The sequence below is a fragment of the Colletotrichum fructicola genome (assembly GCF_000319635.2).
Source record: "Colletotrichum fructicola Nara gc5 chromosome Unknown KSG_Nara_v1_contig08, whole genome shotgun sequence".
Lineage (NCBI taxonomy): Eukaryota > Fungi > Ascomycota > Sordariomycetes > Glomerellales > Glomerellaceae > Colletotrichum > Colletotrichum fructicola.
Genome location: NW_027094058.1, coordinates 1,930,738 through 1,948,903, shown reverse-complemented (window position 1 = coordinate 1,948,903; position 18,166 = coordinate 1,930,738). Strand labels below are relative to the sequence as shown.

At 53.9% G+C, this 18,166-nt stretch overlaps 5 protein-coding genes across 5 annotated transcripts; 4 read left to right on the top strand and 1 right to left on the bottom strand.

The window, feature by feature from the left end:
* Positions 1 to 539: 539 nt before the first annotated feature.
* Positions 540 to 4,673, top strand: CGGC5_v013613 (UPF0592 membrane protein; the record flags this gene model as incomplete). The annotated part of the gene is made up of 1 exon (XM_032036382.1): positions 540 to 4,673. One exon carries the CDS (start codon positions 540 to 542, stop codon positions 4,671 to 4,673), a length of 4,134 nt encoding a protein of 1,377 aa, XP_031884820.1.
* Positions 4,674 to 8,555: 3,882 nt separating this feature from the next.
* On the top strand, positions 8,556 to 8,914 carry CGGC5_v013612 (uncharacterized protein; the record flags this gene model as incomplete). The annotated part of the gene is made up of 3 exons (XM_032036380.1): positions 8,556 to 8,582; positions 8,654 to 8,810; positions 8,865 to 8,914. The coding sequence occupies 3 exons, from the start codon at positions 8,556 to 8,558 to the stop codon at positions 8,912 to 8,914; spliced, it is 234 nt and encodes a 77-aa protein (XP_031884999.1).
* Positions 8,915 to 11,554: 2,640 nt separating this feature from the next.
* On the bottom strand, positions 11,555 to 12,289 carry CGGC5_v013611 (uncharacterized protein; the record flags this gene model as incomplete). The annotated part of the gene is made up of 1 exon (XM_032036379.1): positions 11,555 to 12,289. The coding sequence occupies one exon, from the start codon at positions 12,287 to 12,289 to the stop codon at positions 11,555 to 11,557; it is 735 nt and encodes a 244-aa protein (XP_031884998.1).
* A 1,295-nt stretch (positions 12,290 to 13,584) lies between these two features.
* CGGC5_v013610 (uncharacterized protein) lies at positions 13,585 to 14,076 on the top strand (the record flags this gene model as incomplete). The annotated part of the gene is made up of 1 exon (XM_032036378.1): positions 13,585 to 14,076. The coding sequence occupies one exon, from the start codon at positions 13,585 to 13,587 to the stop codon at positions 14,074 to 14,076; it is 492 nt and encodes a 163-aa protein (XP_031884758.1).
* Positions 14,077 to 15,918: 1,842 nt separating this feature from the next.
* On the top strand, positions 15,919 to 16,832 carry GRX7 (Monothiol glutaredoxin-7; the record flags this gene model as incomplete). Its single annotated transcript, XM_032036377.1, has 2 exons — positions 15,919 to 16,453; positions 16,504 to 16,832. The coding sequence occupies 2 exons, from the start codon at positions 15,919 to 15,921 to the stop codon at positions 16,830 to 16,832; spliced, it is 864 nt and encodes a 287-aa protein (XP_031884757.1).
* Between the last annotated feature and the right edge of the window lie 1,334 nt (positions 16,833 to 18,166).

The window sequence follows — 18,166 nt, the reverse complement described above, 5'->3', positions numbered from 1 at the left end:
CTGCGGATACCTTACCATTCGTAGGTTTGCGGCGGCTCTTGGTTCCCTTAACTGTGTACACCCCCAGCTTTTTTCCATGGTCATGTCCGACTGAGGGGGGAATTCGAGAAGCAACCTTACCTCACCTTATCTCGCCTCTCCTACACCACCTCCCTACCGTCACCCTCACTTTACATACCTTACCTCACGCACACCTCTCTCTCCTCACCTCATCTCCAGCCTAGGGGAGCCAGCAGACGTCGTGCCACTGTGACACCGAGCATTCCGCCCGCCCTCCCTTAACCCTTCTCAGCCATATCACGACCCGATTCCCTATTCAGTCGGGAGCCCGCACCTGCTAGCCGCCCTCTGTCGTCACAGTCGCGAATAAACAGCCCTCCAACACACTGGGGGACTAGCCAGCCATCATTTATACGACACCCCAAGGAAACCTGCAGCTGCAGTCAGTGACAAGGTCATCGAAGGAAGGAGAAAGGAAGAAAGAAAAATAATCTTGTGGTTGGGGAATTGGCCATGAAATGAATGGTCCGACGCTGACGATGGCCCCGGCCGTTGTCGAACCAGCCAATGGTTCCTACATGCACCGAACACACACATCCGATGACCGCGCCGCCGATGCGACGACTTCGACAACACCGACAAACCGCCAGCGAGGGCCGAGCGTGCAGGGCCGAGCTGCATTCGAATTGCCGTCTTTCGACACCATTCCCGACTTCGACACGACTCTCTCCTTCGACGTCAATGACAACAAGGAGGAGGCCCCGGCAGCAGCAGCAACAACAACAACACAGAAAGCCGAAGAGAAGCTGCCGCAGCCGCAACCGCAATTGCCGCCGACAAAGGTTCGGTCAGACCCCGTGAAGCTGTCCAAGCCTTCCAAGGACGACGACAAGGAAAATGCGAGAGATGGGAAGCAAAAGGAAAAGGACAAGCAGAAGGAGAAGAGAGGCAGGAGAGCTTCGCTAATGGAACGACGAAAGTCATGGCTGCCAGCCTCCAGGTCGCCTTCCAAAGTTAAAGAGCCGCCTCTTCCCGACAGACCCAGCACACATGCCGGAGACCACGTGGATTTTGCTCTTGTTGCTGCTGCTGCTGCCGCCGCTCCACCTGCTCCAGCTGCGGCGGTGTCATCCGGCTCGGCGGTACCACTGACGCGGCCACCAGAGCTTGAACGCCCCAGGACAGTCTCCGAGAGTTTCGCTAGCTTTGCAAAGAAGTCATGGATGTCGACCTCGCGGTCCCCATCTCCGAAGAGAAACCCAGAACCTGTCACACAAACACAGCCAGCTACATTGCGCCCTCCCCGCAGCCGAGCACCGAGCAACGATTCCGCGAAGAGCGCTGCCGAGACCTCCCGCAAGAGACCCGTCTCTCTCCTCGTTGACACCTCACAGTCTCCCGCGTCACGGAGCACCGAAAACCTGAAGCCCACGTCGCGCGCCCTCAACCGAGCGAGCACGTATCTGTCCAAGATCAAGCCTCGCCCGACAAGCATGCTCATCAAGTTGGGGTCTGGCAGCGAATCCGAGCTGAATCTGGCGCCTCCTTCCAGCCTCAGCCTGGCACCTCCGCTCAGCGCCCCTCTAGCGACCGACCAGCGCAACAGCACCAGCAGCAACACCAGCAAGGCTCCCGAGCCGACGAAGCCTGCCGCGAAGACACTGTCGAAACCAGCCCCTTCGAAGGCAGCTTCAAAACCAGCTTCTTTCGCAGAGTCCCAGACGACGGTGACGGACGAGTCATGGAGCGAAATGTCGGCTAACAAGGACACCATTTGGTCCGCCTTCAGATCATTGGATACCGAGTACGCCGGCTTCCCGAGCAAAATCATGCCTCAGCGAATGCACGTGGTGCGGGTAACTCTATTGCCCTTTTTGCGGACCTATATGAATCACATATCCAACAAGGGACTCAATTTCGAGGATGTCGAGCGGAGAGCGACGGTGCTGAACAAATGGTGGGGCGGATTGTTGGAGATGCTTGAAGGCCACGGCGGCCAGTCGCTTCCAGGTGTTGACCGACCGGTCCTTCTCGAGGCCTTGACGATGTTGATGATGAGACCCGAATGGCGATCAACGACGACATATTTCATGCCATTGGTGGACCGTTCGCCAAATGAACGCGTCCGACCCCGTTCGGGAACCCAGTCGACGGCGGATTCGTCACTAGCGTCGAGTCAGGCTTTCCTGGCCGAGTCGGCAGAGCACAATGTCCGCACCATGTTCGTGAGCAATCTCATGAAGCAGATGCAGATCGTGGTGGACAAGATGTCGCTGCGCCATGCGCCGCTGAGCCTCGTCAATTGGTGCGGTAAAGCCTGCGCCTACGGCTTCTTCTTTTGCCCGTCGGTCGCCGAGATTCTAGTCCGTCTCTGGGATCTGCGGCCGGAGCTCATTCGACGAGCCGCCGACGAGTTTGGCCTGCCGAAGAAGAACAACGGCGAGAGCGAGGACATTATGGCGCTCTTCCCACCGAACCTGGGAGTCCTTGGTTGGCAGTCGCAAAGATACATTAGCATGCGCTTCAAGGAGAGGGTCAAGCTGTCTGTCATGGCCGCAAGAATTCCGTGGTTCAGCCCTTGGGTGACTAGATGGCGTGGCGGCGAGACGGATCTCTTCTTCATTTTCTGCAAATATTTCCACATCTTGTCGGAAGAGTTCATGCCTGAGGGCCTGCCTCTACTTGAGAAGGCGCGGTCGCCAGGTTTTGTGCTCGTCCAGAGTCAGCTCCTGGCCTGCCTCGAGTCTACGATTCACAGACAGGCCGAGGTAGATGCGATGATGAACCCGCTCCAAGCAGGTGATTCGTTCTACGGAGCTGATGCTGCGGCTACCTCCATGAATGTGCCAGGCAACTTGTTGAAGAACATGGCCGAGAATCGCCTCATCGTGCTATTGAAGGACATTTTGGGAGAGTCGGCACCGATCTTCAGCGCTGCGAGACGCACCTTCGCAGAGGCCTTCTTGTCCGTCATTCGCGGGGGCGTTCGGAAAGTCTCGGTGTATGATCACAGCGCCGTGTTCACACTTTGCGATTTCCTGGAGGAGGCTTTGGTGGCTTACGACCAATTCGACGATCTCAACAACCCGAACATTTCAAAGTGCGTTGATTGGCCTTTCTGGCTCGATGTGTGCAAGAAGATGTTGGTGTCCGACAACGCCATGACGGAGGTTCGCCTTTTGTCCTTCATCTACTCGACCTGGGAGACCGTCACAGCAGACCCTGCGAGAAAGAGGGCACTTTGCCTCGACTGGCTGCTCTCTGAGGAGATCTTCGACACCTACTTCAACCACTGGTGCCCCATGGTCCGTGGCTACTACATGCGCTTGCTTTGCTGGAGGATATGCCGAGACGCCGGCAGCGCCAACGAGACTGATGCCGAGATCTTCCTCGTCGCTGCGTCCAGACTTAAGACGGTCTGGGCTCACTACCTCTGGCTCCGCAACACCGCCGAAGCAGCCGAAAAGTTTCCCCCGTCTACAGCGCCCTGCCTCCCGACGCCGGGCAAGAAGTTCATGATCATCCGCACCGAAGTCAACCTCCCACAGCCGGGCTACTTCAACCAGCCCTTTGACTCGTTCTCCAAGATCCTCAACGGCGAGGGGTCTGTTGCCACGACCCCGCCTACCGAGACCGCCGAGGCTGCTCCCCCCCCGAAGCCCGACAACAATAAGAAGCGCTGGTCTCTGTTTGGCAAGGTCTTGTCGCTTGGTGGCGCTGGCTCATCGAACTCGGACAGTGAGGACAATGAGCCGCGCAAGGAGTCGAAGTCCCTCACCAAGAAGGTTCGCCAGGGCGGCCCGCCACTGCCCCCCAAGATTTCCACCTCCGCTGCCTCCGCCATGACCTCATCCTCAGACGGCAGCTCTCCCGGAGGCTCCCCCATTTTCATGGAACAGAAGTTCGTTTTCAAGTTTACACTTACGTGGCAGCCTCCTGCCGTCCAGCAGCCTCGCGACCGCGTCCTCACCCGCCCGCGTCTTCCCGCTCCGGCGCAAGCGTGGGTCAGCGCCCGCTCTCGCAGTGGCAGCACCCCTCCGCCCCCGCCGGCCGGTCTCCCCGAACCGACACGCCGTGTCTCTGGCGCAAAGCACCGGGGTCTTGTCGATGAGGCCAAGAACGCCGGCCCATTGAGCCCGCCTACGTCGCCGATACCGACATCGCCCACTGCCACTGGCCTCGAGCGCAAGTCCTCGGTCACCGCCGTATCCTCGACTTCTTTGGTCCGCAGACTCAGCAACAAGTTCGACTTCGAGGAGAACCCCAAGGCCGAGCTGATGACCTTTGACTTTGAGAACGCGGAGAAGACGTCTGCGTCGTCCGTGTCGTCTGGCGACTCGACAGATGCGTTGCCGGTGGAGGACAAGATCGAGGAGGAGCCGCAAGAGCAGCAGCAGCAGCCGCTATCCCCGCCGCCGCAGCAGCAAACGCACCAGCCCCCGTCGAGGATGCAGAGCCGCAGGTCCGGCCCTGAGCCGCTGACCCAGCCTCTGCGTCCCACGGGTTTCTACACCAAGCGCGCCGTCTACACTGGCCGCGCGCTTGCGGAGTGGAGCATCGTCGTCGCCGAATGCAACGGCTTCGTTGATCGGAGACGGGACGAGGGCGTGCTCGGCCTCAGCGACGTCGAGGTGCCGCTTCTCACCGTCGAGGGTTTCAGAAAGATTGGTTAGCCGCCGTCTATTGGATACCAGAGGCAGCGCAATGCATCTCCCCCTTTGGGAAGACTACCGAAAAGCGTTATGACAGAGGGCTGGATACGAGAACTGCTGGACACGAATGACTCCCCTCCCGAATGAAGACAACAGCAACAGCAAGCAAGCATAAAAGCATCAAAAGTATAGGCGTTGGCGAACCACGCCGCCTGATGAAAGAAAAAGGCGGCTCGTATTTTGGGAATCCTCTTGACGCATTATACCAATTCCCCGACCGAATTTCTCCACCACCCGAACGAGCTCCCACCGTTTCGTTTCTTTCGTGGGCTCCTGTTCCAACAGACTCGAATCCCAAGCATTGTTTCCCCTTATCCGCCCAAATTATTGCTTAGAGGACCATTTTATCTTCGTTGTCAGTATTGTTCTTGACTTCTGCAAACATCATCAAAGTAATGATAGTTTATTCTTTTTTCTTTCTCTGTGTGTGAGACCGAACTGGTGTGGGATTTGGTTGGGCGTTATTTTGGGCAAATCGGAATCACAGAGCGGATTATAACCTATTGTTGCTAACAAGGGAATCGGGGCATTCATTGGAATTAGTGGTCATTTTTTGTGTGTGTGAACCAAACAGAGTTTATTCATTCCATCCTTTTTTTCCATGTTCAAATTCGTTTTAAACCGGGGAACACGGGACGGCTTTATTCGAGGGAACATATTGTGTGAAATGTTTGTAGGATATATCCCGTTGCTATCAATGAGGAACACCTCTTTTGAGTAAATGTGAAGTGTGAAGTTGAAGTGATTTCCTAGTGATTCGTTTGAATACTGCGTGGATGATGGAGACGGATGGGGTCAGAGAAGTGAGCAGTGGCTTCCTTGGGCGGTCAACATGCCAAGTTCCCTTTTCGCGAGGCAGTTACCAGTAAGCCGATAGGTTCGATGAGGACCATCAGATCTTGTTTGTTGGGCTTGCATGATTGATTTGCAAACAACGCAAACTAAGTCAATATATACCTAGATCATAGGGCCGTCTCATTCGGCAGGGCAATGATGTCAACCTTGAACGAGGACAACCGCCCGCCCTTTCGGGTTCCGTCCATACCTCACGTACAATAGGATGCTGCTCTACCGATGGACTGGTCGTGGAACCGCGTGAGACCACGCCTGATACAAAAGGTCCCAGTAACCGCTGTCGAGCAGGAACAGCGAGGACAATGATACATGCCTGTGATAACGCCCATAAAGATTGATCGATTCAAGTATTGGGCAAGCGGCATGACGCGTATCGAGAGACGTGGCGGGCCGACCACGAACTGGAGGCTAGCGTTCACTATGTAGTTGATGACTGGTGTCCTCTGCTGTTCTGCATCCCTAGGACTTCCGGTGTATTCTTTTGGTATACTACCCTCTGACGAGGACTGCGACTCGGAGTGGGGAGCTTTAAGAAGCAAGAGAGTTGTGCCGTTGCCGAGGACTAGACATTCAAGAACCCACTGATCCCAGGGCAGAGTCTAAAGGAGATGTTCTATTTGCTGCTGGCTTGAAGTTGAGTCTATGGCAGGAAGAGGGGTCTTATATAGCATGCCGTCTGAAAGGTTGGATATGAAGGGTGAGGGTACAAGTAGAACTGATAGGCGAAGAAGTCTTACAGTATTGGTAAGCAAATATTGTGAATGGGTCCTTCGTACTTGTACTGATATGAGAAGTTGACCCTCTCTGTTTGGTGCCTCCGAAATGGCCTTTGTTCTAAGTGCTTGTCGGACATCTTGTGATTCATAATGGCATATACCTTCCTGTGAAGAGGAATAAACCAGTGCTAATGATGGACAATGAGACCGAAATGAGCGAAGCGGAGAGCCGGCGAAGCACTGCCATGGTCTCTGGAAGTCTTGCTTAATGGTGGTTGTTATGTGGTCCCTGAATACGATTTTGTCAAGAAAACATCAATCCATTTGCGGTTGCAGGTATGAGAATGAAGCGGTGGCTGTTACTTTTATGGGCGACACAGGGTATTGTCATCATGTGAAGGCTGAAGCAAGAGTAAGGTGACATGCCTAGCAAGAAGGCGCGTCATTTTCAGAAGCAGGTTTCTGACCAATCTTTGAGAAGTGTATATAGAGAAAACGACCATCATGATGGATGTTCGGGCCAAAATGAAGACACGACCTGGATCTTTCGCAACGGAAAATCATGAAAAGCCTCTTCATCCTGAAGGGGTAGGCTACACCAGTTTTAAATGTCCATACTTCAGCGCCGTCTTCATGTTTCACCTTGGGCCTCTATCATCGCTTGCGTATTCGCGTCTTGTAGGTGACGTCGGAATGAGGAAGCGCTTAGGTTTGGCTACCACATTGTTGAAGATGCATGTATGACAAGGCTTGCCAGGTTCTTCCTCAAGCGAGAGAGCCAATCACTTCGTTGACGCTCATTGTTGTCGCAAATCATGCTCTTGTTACGGACCTGCTCATTTTATGCTAACTAACGTACCTTGACGGCAGAGATTCGGGACACACACACGGGAGGCGACTGGTCTGGCGGGGGCATCGTATCGAGATGCATCTCAGAACGAAGTGAGAAGGGAATAGCGAGAGTTTCTGGGGCATTTACCGCGCGGTATTATAGAGCCAATATCAGCTTTCTGTGTCGCTTTGCTGTAGCACATGGCGGGTATCGAAGCCAGCTGGAGTTGAGCAGCACTGTTTACTCATATACCTCTAGCAGGCCCTGTTGCAGCTGAGTTGTGTTGTCTCGATCATGCAGCCCAAATCCAGCGCTTTACCGACTTCTCTTCAAACCGTCGTCTTTTGTCCCGTAGAGATGGCCGTGGCATGGACTCAAATCGGAAGTGATTCGTCAAGCCACCAAAACCTTGTTGCTTTTTGCTCATGAGGTCAGTGGTGCAAGATTGAGACATCGGGATAAAAACATTCAGAAGTCGCTAATGAGCAATCAGAAGAAAAAGATGGAACAATCGAGCGAGGTGAAGAACGATAATTCTATCTGGAAAGACGGCATCGAAAGTCATCTTCACGGTGAGCCCAAGAATGGCGCCCATGGCTATGAGACGCGTTTCGATCTTCGGGCCGTCCCTTGCCTCTGCTCACTGGATATTGAGTGCGAATACGCAAGGCGTTACCATGAAGTAGCGGGCAAGCCTCTTCAAACTGACAAAGTGAACGTCCTTTAGTGATAGGGCCAGACTGGTATTCAGCGCATCTGACGGTTCTTCAGCGTCAGGAAATTCATTGTCACACACCATTTGACGAAGTGACAGTTTTAGATCCCCCGTGTCTTTATTTATATGGTGAACCAAGATAATGGAATAGCCACCCTTTACAGCTGGTAGCAATCAAGTAAACGTACATACCTTCGAGCTGCTCTACCTTCGATTGCAGGACCATGACATCTGTCTCGCCTGCATGAAATCGATAGTAGCTACTTGTACGTGGCCGAAATCCAACTCCCGAAGAATAGCTGACGAAGCTGATTACCTTTCTAGGCAAGCAGCTGAAGCCCTTGGCCAGATTCGTACCCTCCATCTGTCCCTGTTCAGCTAGCGTGGACGAATGACTGCGGCCCGACCCAACCAAGATGCCAAACTCAATTGCAAGGGTCGTTTTGGATGTGATAGATTGACGGAGTTTCAGCTGTAGAAGAAGTCGAAGCTGGTCCAATTGTTGCGTGCGGAATGCGTGGCGTGAGGTGCGTTCAGCTGGTGATTTGAACGCCATGGCTCTACACCAACAGAAACGTCGCGGCCGACACAAGATCCTCGACTGATATATGTTGGAATCGTGGCTGGCGTGGTTGAACTAACGATTCCCATGTAAAATACTTACCGTCTTTCTCATCGTGGGATCAAGGTGATACCGAAGATAGCTGAACACATCTTCCGAGAAAATGATTGAGTATATAAAGCAGACCTTAGTAGGCTTTGTTTCCCTTTTGATGAAGATCTTCTCAACACAACATTCTCAGAGCAGACTGACCATTCGCAGAATAAGCTGATCAACATGAAGCCGACAGTTATCTTGACCAACCTTATCGCCGTGACGGCTGCGCTTCGCATTCCTTCCCAACACTCGACTCAGTCCATCGTGGTTCTGGACACCGAGGATATTGAGGTTGCCTGCTCCATTTTTTGTATTGGGCTCAGTAAGTTCGATCACTTCAATAAACACCTTATTCTTTCTGACTGGGGCTTTTCAGCCAAGTGCTGTCCAAGCGGGTTCTGCGTGGCTCTCTGGGAGTCCTGCTAAGGGCTTGATGCCAGTCGACGACTCGGGTGGGATTTCGATTTGGATGCGGTACCTGAAGTGAAGTAGGCAGTTGCGACGTAAGGGGCCCTGCCAGAGTTTGAGTCCGACGATGGGCGATGGGGCGTTGGATTGAAGACTGGTATATATAAGGGCGCGTTATGTACCGGCTCATGTCTCTGTGCTTCTTCAAATTGACTTGGTTGTAGTCTGAATCTGCTTGTATTCGTGACCCAGTTGCATTCAGGAACGGACGATTCGCGACCAAGACTCATAATGCCCATTATATCCCCTCAACACCAGCCGGGTATTACATTGCTGCGACTGCGGCCCTTCGGCCTCTGTGTTGTCTTATGCTTATTAAGGAACTATACTCAAGAAGAAGTACATTTAGTAATGCAACCTGCTAGCGTCTTAACGTATGGCCCTCAGGGCGTTCTCCTTCCCTGCGAATGAATCATTCCCGGTAGTCAAAACCTGGTGGGAATATTAGACCATTGGCGCTTGAATTTCAGCTAGTCTGATTATCATGATTCCTCTTATACCTGAGAATGAGGCAAATGCTGATAGTTTTGCGCATGGCGAAAATCCAAGACCTAGCTAGACTGAGCTGGATTATAGATATAAATTTCACACGATTGCGACGGTGGTCCAACGTGCAGTCCGTAATTCATCCCACGCATCGCGAATGTGAAGGTTGTTTGTGAATAAACGGGGGAATTTGTAGGCGTGCGAATGCTATTGATGAGATTGGCAAGGCCAGCATCGTGCGACGGTAGAGTTGAGGCCATCAAGTGATTCAACCTCTTTCCGCCTCTGGTGTCAGGCATTCTCACTCATATGTCTTTGTGGTTTTGAAATGAATAATGTGACGACACTACCGAACATCTCTGCTTCGGAGCTGGGAGTCACAAATGTTGTGGCTAGGCATAAACATGACGTCGAAAAATGACAGACTTATACATGTAGAGTCGACGTCAAGCAGCTCCCGTGAAGAATGGTCGACCGCTAATTGCCTGTCTTTGTCCCGGAAAGAATCAAACCGAGGTCGCACATGATTCGAGAGGGCTTAAATAGCTTCAGTGTCCCAACACACCGGGATCACATAAACATGGGCGTGGGCTCACGTGCAGCGGCAACGCGTGAGTCCACAACATCAGGCATACAAAAATAAAAGGGCTTCTAACGTACTTTCTAGAATATGAATTTCCCACAATCAAGAAGTCAATGAGCAATTCCAATTGTCAATGAGGTCTTTCTGTTCATTTGCTTAATACGCTGCTTGGCTACTTTACACAGTCACATCCATCAACGCACGTCTAGGGCTGGGCGAGGCAAGAATGAGCAACGTGGACAAGAACGATTATCCTGTATCGTCGCCAGCGTATCCTGAATGCATACGAAACCAGCAGAAACGAGAAACGTAGTCGACTTCGCCGCAGAGAACCCCCTCGAATACTCATCTCGTGTGCCGCTGCGAGCACGAGAACGATGAATAGTTGCCCACCGCCAACACCCTCCCATTGTCGCGCTGGACTGCTGGTGGCAGTGGGGCGTGATTTGTTCTTCTTGGTCAGCTCATTACCGCCTGAGGGCACGGCTCTTATAAACCTTCCCCATCATATGATGGGGAGATGGCGGCTACGTCTAGTGCCGATGAAATGTACAACATAAAATGTCTCTAAGTTCTCTAGGCTTGAAGTTCAGACATTGATCGCGTCTTGTTCTGTATCTCGTTTGCTACGACATGGGTAACGGTAGTAGGTTCCATGTTGACAATGTGACTTATAGATGCAGTTTTCAGTTTGACATCTCGATTCTCATGACAGCAGTGCTCTTTCATTCTCAAAGTATTCGTGGTGATACAGTGAACAGTGACAGTGATAAGAGACGGGGCGGAGCGGGGTCAGGGGACGTCTGATACAGGGGAAGCTTGCTCGTCGAGTGATGTAATATAACTCGTTCAATGGCTACTTCCAACATGGCACGAGAAAAGAACATTGCAGAGTCACGTAACAGAAAATTCAAGTTTATATGGTAAAATTCCAGTTTCCCCAGTATCGAATGTGTCCTTTGTTCAGCCTATGTCCACTTCCACCAGGAGAGGTAGGAGAACATGAGCACACGGGACAGAATCTTCAAGCGGAGGAAAAGTGATGGGGGAAAGCTGACCTGCTGAAGTGCTACGAGAAGGAATGGGGGAAAATCGCGAGACATCGCGGAGGACATGGTCCGCTACAAAAGCCCTTGAGAGTTCGAGGCCCGCGAAGCTGGATCGTAACGCCCTCAGAACGAGGCCTAGCCACTTGCCAGTCTAGACCCGGCCCCTCATCCAGACCCTGATCAGCTGAGAGAAGCTTCCATCTCCTGCCAAGGAAGACATCAATCCCTGCATTCAAAGCTTGGTTCCAGGCCAGAAGACGAAGGATATCCCTCAGCCTAGCCCCTTCGACCCTGGCGGGAAAGCATGATTGTGAGCTGATGTGAGATGTGAGCTGTCGGAACCCTCTTCTCGTGTGTCGTGAGTCCAGGCCCTGTCCAAAAGAAGTGATAAGAACCAAGAACTAGGAACGACAGAATGCCGCAAAAGAAAGATCAAGAAAAGCCCCGAAAGCTTGTATCCTGCTGACCTCCCCTCCTTCTTTATCCACCAATCCCCTTCTCCTTCTCCTTCTCCCACTCTGCGATTCTGGCCAGAAGCTTCTCCCTTCTTACCATCGCCTCGGGTCGCCAGACGCCCTCCTTCTGCGGATAAAAACCCTCAAAGCGGAGCTTACCGTCGCCTGGAATCTCGAAGAAGGACTGTTTGCTCCGCACGAAGATGTGCACCAGGTCCGGGCCCGCAGCGAGCGCCGCCGGCGCATCTAGCGTCCCGACGCGCAGGAACTTGAGCAGGGGGCAGTCGTCGTAGTTGCTCCAGACGGCGGTCAGGCAGACAGGGCAGCGCGCGATGTTCTGCGGCGCGCCTGACTCTGCGGGAACAGGGAGGAGAATTGGTGAGGCGGCCGTGGTGGTGTCGTCTGGCAGGCAATCCGAACTGCCGGGACCGTCGTGGAGGGGCCTGGGCCTGGCTTGTCTAGGGGTCCAGGTGTCTAGAAGGGACGGTGGGAAGGTTATGGACTGTTGGATGGTGGTAGCGCCGCCCGGCAGAAGTGTGACCAGGTCGCCCTCGACGACGGCGTTTACCGCAAAGGCGGTGCCGGTCTCACGTTGGCAGGAGGTGCAGTGGCAGCAGTGGACGACGAGAGGCGCGGCGGTGAGGGCGTAGCGGATGTTGCCGCAGGCGCAGCCGCCCTCGAGGGGGAAGGTGGTGTTGTTGTAGGTGTTGGTGGTGCCGTGAGGCGCGGTCTGGACGGGGTCGTGAGACGGTTGAGACATCTTCTCGGCGGTGATGGTGATCCGTTTGGGAGAGAGACCGGGTTGCGCTTTGCCGTAGTCGATCAATCAGGCAGATCTGGACTCTGACGGATTGTTTCGTCAGGTCTCAGCGCTTCCTTGCTTTGCGTTCTCGATGGTGGTGAGGGAGGATTGGACGAAAAGGCACGACGGCGCAGCCTGGACGCAATAGGCGTGTAAGTGACATTTCTGCGGGGGGCTGGGGATGGGGGGGGGGTGTGATAATTCTGGCACCTGAAGACGTGTCTCGGAAGGACCCTTGATCTAGGCAAGACTGGTCTAGCCGTGATGTAGATGGCAGATTTTGACTGAGAAGACAGTGAAGAAGGAAAAATAAGAGAGGCGAGGAGAAAAGGAGAGACGGAGGAGATGAGCTTTTGGAGCAAGAACAGCAGGCGAGCGGGGGCTGACACGAAGAGCTTGAGGGAATTCGCAGGCCCAGTCAGAGGCGGCATGATGGCCTGAATAGGCAAGTTTCTTATCTAATCGCTGCAAAGCGACGCCCGCCCATTTCCGTCTGCGCCTTTAGGCAGACAAGGCCGGAGCATTCGTGCGGAAACGGTCCTTTCGGCCGCGCCTGCATAGCCCTTCTCGACTTTCCGACCTCTGTGGACCATTAAAAGGTGTGTTTTGACGATGGTCCAAAGGGGAAATCTCCTGTAGACTGACTGGGCGCATCCGCTCCAGACGCGCCTAGCCTTCGTTCGAAGTGGTGTGCTGCTCGCCCCACGGCCGAGAGCAAGGCGACGCCCTGAGACCAGGTGAAGCGACGAGATGGTCGAGCTTTTCTTGGCTCTGGGGAGTCAAGGCCATTTGAATTGATCATTTGTGACGGTAGTGGTGTTGTGAAGGAAGGGATTGGGTGGTTGACTCAGACAGAAGACCCTTCGGTCTCTGGGCAAACCGCCAAACAAACCATCGCAGGGTCTGAATCGCCAATGCCCCCTCCACCGACGATGTCCGCATTCCAGCGGGTGGCAGGTTCTCGTTTGACGTCGGCGTGACTTGAACAAAGCTAGGCGCCGTTGAACATGACGTTGGGGTGTCTCTTCGTCATAGCATGTCTGGCGTGACCGGTTTCCGAGAACTTTTCACTGGAATATAAACCGTTGCAACGCCTTCCACGGTCCAGAACCCCGCAAGACATCAAGCCTCGACCGTTTTTCAACCATACCAGCCAGCCAGCCAGCCATTTCGATAAGAGCAGTGGAATTCTCCCGCTCCGAAAACGATCGAACCCAAAACTCTCTCAACGGAAACATCCGAATCTCATAATCATGCAGCCCGTCACCTACCTGGGACTGCTCTTCTTTTGCTCAACGCCGGCTCTCACGGCACCCTCGCATGTTCACAACCATCTGCAGCGCCACAGAGATCGCGCCGCAACACACGCTCACATCAAGCACGACCACGAAATGCTGGCCAGACGGGCCGAACAAGTCCGACTGGAGGCACTGGAGAACGCCCAGCCGGAAACTCAATCAAATTCACCCGCGGGCAAACCAGCGACACATTCACCGTTAGAACAAGGGCCGACCGTAACGCTGTGGGGACAACAGACCGGCCCCAAGACCGCCGCGGCCGGGGCCGACGAAGTGGTAATACGAGCGTCCGGATCGGGTTTTGGGTACGGCAGAAGCAAGGTTGCGGCGCACGGCGAAATCGACCTGGAGCATGTTGTGGAGGGTCTCGACAGCCGGCAGATGGACGCAGCGACACGGCTGTTGCTTGCCCATGCGGCGCGGAAACACAGCGGGTTCCGTCGTTAGGCCTCAGCAGGAGGAGGCGTCTTTGGGTGGTTCGTGCGGCTTCATGTGTATTTTTGGCTGGAATGGTGGCTTTCTGCTTTGGACTAATCGGGCGGCCGCGAGGGCTGGAAGAGTTGGCCAAGATGAAGATAGAGAGCGACTTGCTGCAGGATCAGCGGGTGATGCGCACGGGAACGTAGGGCTGGCTGGTATTTTTAGAAGTCAAATTGTGGAAAAATGTGATTCTTCTTCTGGGCAGTTGAGACGATCCTCGTTCGTATGTATTGGCTCTTGCGTTGATGTCGGGCAAACTCTGTATCGTAGAGATGAATTGGCACACCCACCAACAATGAACCCTGAACTGCACTGCGACTGCTCGTCATCGTCATCGGATTTTGCAGTGCATGTCGTGTCAGCATGCGGATGGAGAAGGCGGTGGATTTGGGTGTGTCAGCGGCGCTCTCGCATCCCTGCGTGTATCGAGAATCGGCCCTGGTGCTCCTGGAGACAATGTCTGTCTCGTCGAAATGCCGGTGCATGTCAGTATTTTGTGTGCTGAAGCGGCTAAAGAAACGAGGGCGGGTCGAGAATGCTCCCTTTCGTTAGATGATGGCGCTGATCGGTGAGAGTCCCTGACAGTTGTCGTTGGGGAGACTCTTCGAAATAGTTGGGGCGGTCAGCAGTTGACATCACAGTCGGAGATATTTGTAAGAAGCATTGCGGCGATGGCGACTGCCGTTTCGTTTCGAGTCGTGTAAAGCCATCCCATGTTGTTTCCTGCGAGCAAGGCGGCGTGTGTCAGGGTGACGATCCTCCGAGCCGTGTGGTGTTTGGGAAAAGAAACTGTGTAACTGGGTGCCTTTGTCGAGTAAAAGTACAGTGCGGATGAATCTGATCAAATGGCGCGAGATGATTGGCGTGCATGCCCTCAAATGACCCACAATAGCTTGCAGGCAGGGAACGGGGTCGGGGTACTTTAATCTGTGATCTTGGCACGGGCAACTGTGCTCCCCGTCGCGCACGTTGGCAGCCATGGAGCCCATTTGGGTGAAGTGCGCCTCCAGCTGAAAGAGCCACAGCATCCCGCCCAGCCCAGCCAGCGTAACCAGCGTCCGCCAACCTGTGAAAAGCGAGCTTCCAGAAGTCCCTGCCTCTGCAGTATTCCGGCCAGCCTCTTGTCCAACCCAACGGCACAGCACAGCAGCCAGTCACGAGGGCAACACTGCACCTTGTCGATCCCACTTGCAGTTGGAGCTCTCCAACTCATCGCCTTTTGACGGCTCCCACTTTCTCAGAACGCTGCCTCTGCCTCCACCTTCCTCCTCCTGTTCGTCCCCTTATTACGAGCATCACACGTTTCGACAGCCACTACGCGACACCTCCTCAGCTCCAGCAACACGCTGCCCCTTTCCTTTCCAAGAAGAGAACAAAACTCGCCGTTACTATTGCTGCGCTTGCGACGCCAGCATCAATTCGCCTTGTTGCTTAGGGAATCCTGCCTTACCTTATTAATCCATCGTCCACCCATTCGAAACATTCAAAGCACCCGATTGCTGGGGGAGCTCCGGAACGCTTGGGCTCGTACTTATCCACGCCAGAGCCGCAGGGAGACCGCTTTCTGTGTCGAATCCGAATCCCTGTCGAGTCTTTGCTTCTTGCCCGCTTGCTACCGTAGCATTTACGAGCCGCCATCTCCTGACTGTCAACTTGCCATCGTTGCACCAACTCAATCGCCCACAACAGACCAGAAGCAATCGCGACATTGCTCGACCGTCGCATCCCGACCATTGTCTTTTGCCCGCGCACATACCCTCATACCAACCTCACCCGTCGCGCACCGCCGAGCGCCAAGACTCTCTCGCGATGCCTTCGCCAAGGCAACTGCGCACCCTCCTGATCGGTGTCATGATCGGAGTGGTCTTCGTCCTCTTCTACACCTCATCACTCCGATCCGGCGAGGCCAGCGACTCGCGCTCCGTTCAAGACTTCTATCACAAGACCGTCGAGGGTCTTAACAAGAAACCTCCGCCAGGCCAGGCAGTGCTTGACCAGAACAAGGGCAAGGCCGCTGGCCATGTGCCTACTGACAAGGACGCCGACGGCGATATCGACGAGGACGATGCGAAGTTGGCCAAGGATATGCAGGGGAGGTTGAAGGCTGCCGAGGACAAGGCCAAGGAGTCTGCGAACAAGAAAGCGCCGCTGAAGCCTGACGCACCGAGCGAAGTCGTCGGTAAGGGCAACTCGGCCGCGGGACAGGACAAGAAGAAGGAGAAGACGGGCACCGCAAAGGACGTCTCGGCGGAGAGCCCGAAGGAGGAGAAGAAGGAGAAGGAGGAGACCGCCGAGGAGCATGCCGTCGAGGTGGAGCTCAACTCGATCCTGAAGAAGTCGCCGGGTAGGTCGAGCGTGGCAGCTGGGAATGAATAGTTACTAACTTGAGAACAGTCATCATTTTCTCCAAGACATACTGTCCTTTCTCGAAGAAGGCAAAGGAGATTCTGCTCAACAAGTACTCAATCTCCCCCGCCCCTTACGTCGTCGAGCTCGACAAGCACAAACTCGGACCCGAATTGCAAGCTTTCCTGGGCGAGAAGACCGGCCGCAGAACTGTCCCCAACATTTTGGTCAATAGTGTGAGCATTGGTGGAGGCGACGACATTGTCGAGCTGGACAACCAGAACAAGCTATTACCCAGGATTGTCGATCTTGGACAAAAGAAGGTTGAAATGAAGCTGCAGACCGCCGACGGATTGAAGGAGGAGAAAAAGAACTAGGCCGGGCGCGCTCTTGCATTTCCGTTCTATATTTTACATCCTTTCTGGCCGACATTATCTTCTTGGAGCAAACTAGGGATACGGTGGAAAACTGGCGGAGGATTCCCCAGTAATGGACATTGCATACTCGGCGTTTGGGATCGATTCAATTCTCGTCACCTGCAAACAGACCTCAGCCAGCGATATCGAGTCTTTCCAGAATCGCGACGGCGGACGAAGTCAAGGAGACAGCGGCGCGAGACAGCGACAGCCCTATAATGCGGAGGGACTTGTACGATTAGCGCGTTCACAGAATACATGACTATGCCGTTCCGTTGGCCGGTCGTTACTTCTCCAACCAGTGTGTCCTTCGACAGCCAGGCCATGGTGGGCTGGCTAGATGGACTTGCACGCCTGAGGGCACAGATTGGGCCTTCGACGAGTTCTTGAGGCTAGTGAAACCTTCAAGCGAGGTTTTTTTTTGGGGGCTAACAGTTGTCGGCAAGTAATGCGAGAAACCTTGAGTGGCACCGATGTTCTGCATTCACGGCGCTTGCCAAACACAAATCAAGGCTGGTAAACTAGATCTTCTAGTCTCTCATGCCTCTCTATCGTCTTCTCATCGTCCCCTACAACATCTTCTCTTATTTCATAGCTCTGTGGGCTTTCTGACTAACCTGGCCCATTCTATCCTTCTCCTCGTTACTCTGAGGGCGGATGTCTCTTGAGACGCTCCAATTGCGGTAATTGACATGGCGGGGCAGGGTCCTCACGATCCAGCTGAGGCTCTTTCTAGCTACCCCGCCAAGATCGGCAGCGCAGTACCGTCCGGGATCAGGTCTCCATGACACAATCCGTTGGCGCGTGTTGGCCATAAAGGTGTCAGGTACGTTCAAAATCAGGATTCGGGCCCTAATGAAAGCTTTGTACCCATGTTTCCTGTGGTTGTTGCGAAAGCGCTTGTGTTCATTGTGTCTTTGTCGTGTCTTCTGAAGAGTTAAAGGTGCCCCGCGGCGGTTGTCATCGCAGCCCCTTGCCTCTCTCCGAAGCTTCCAACAACCACAATCCTGTTCAACTTCAGGAGGATGCAAGCACGACAGCGACAATGTCACACATGCCTGACTAATGTAAGATTAACTGCGACTCTTTTGGACGGCTCGCCTTCTGACACCACTTTTTTGATCTAGATTTCTGGGGCGGAGCGCAATCGCCATCATCAATTGAGAACCCGGATGGTCCACGTCGCAACATGAAAAGGCAGCCGGGTTCTCACTTGCGCCTGCGAGATGTATTGCTCAACAGCCTCTCCCGTCTTTCCGTCTCATCCTGCCTCTTGCCTTTTTACTTTCAGAAAC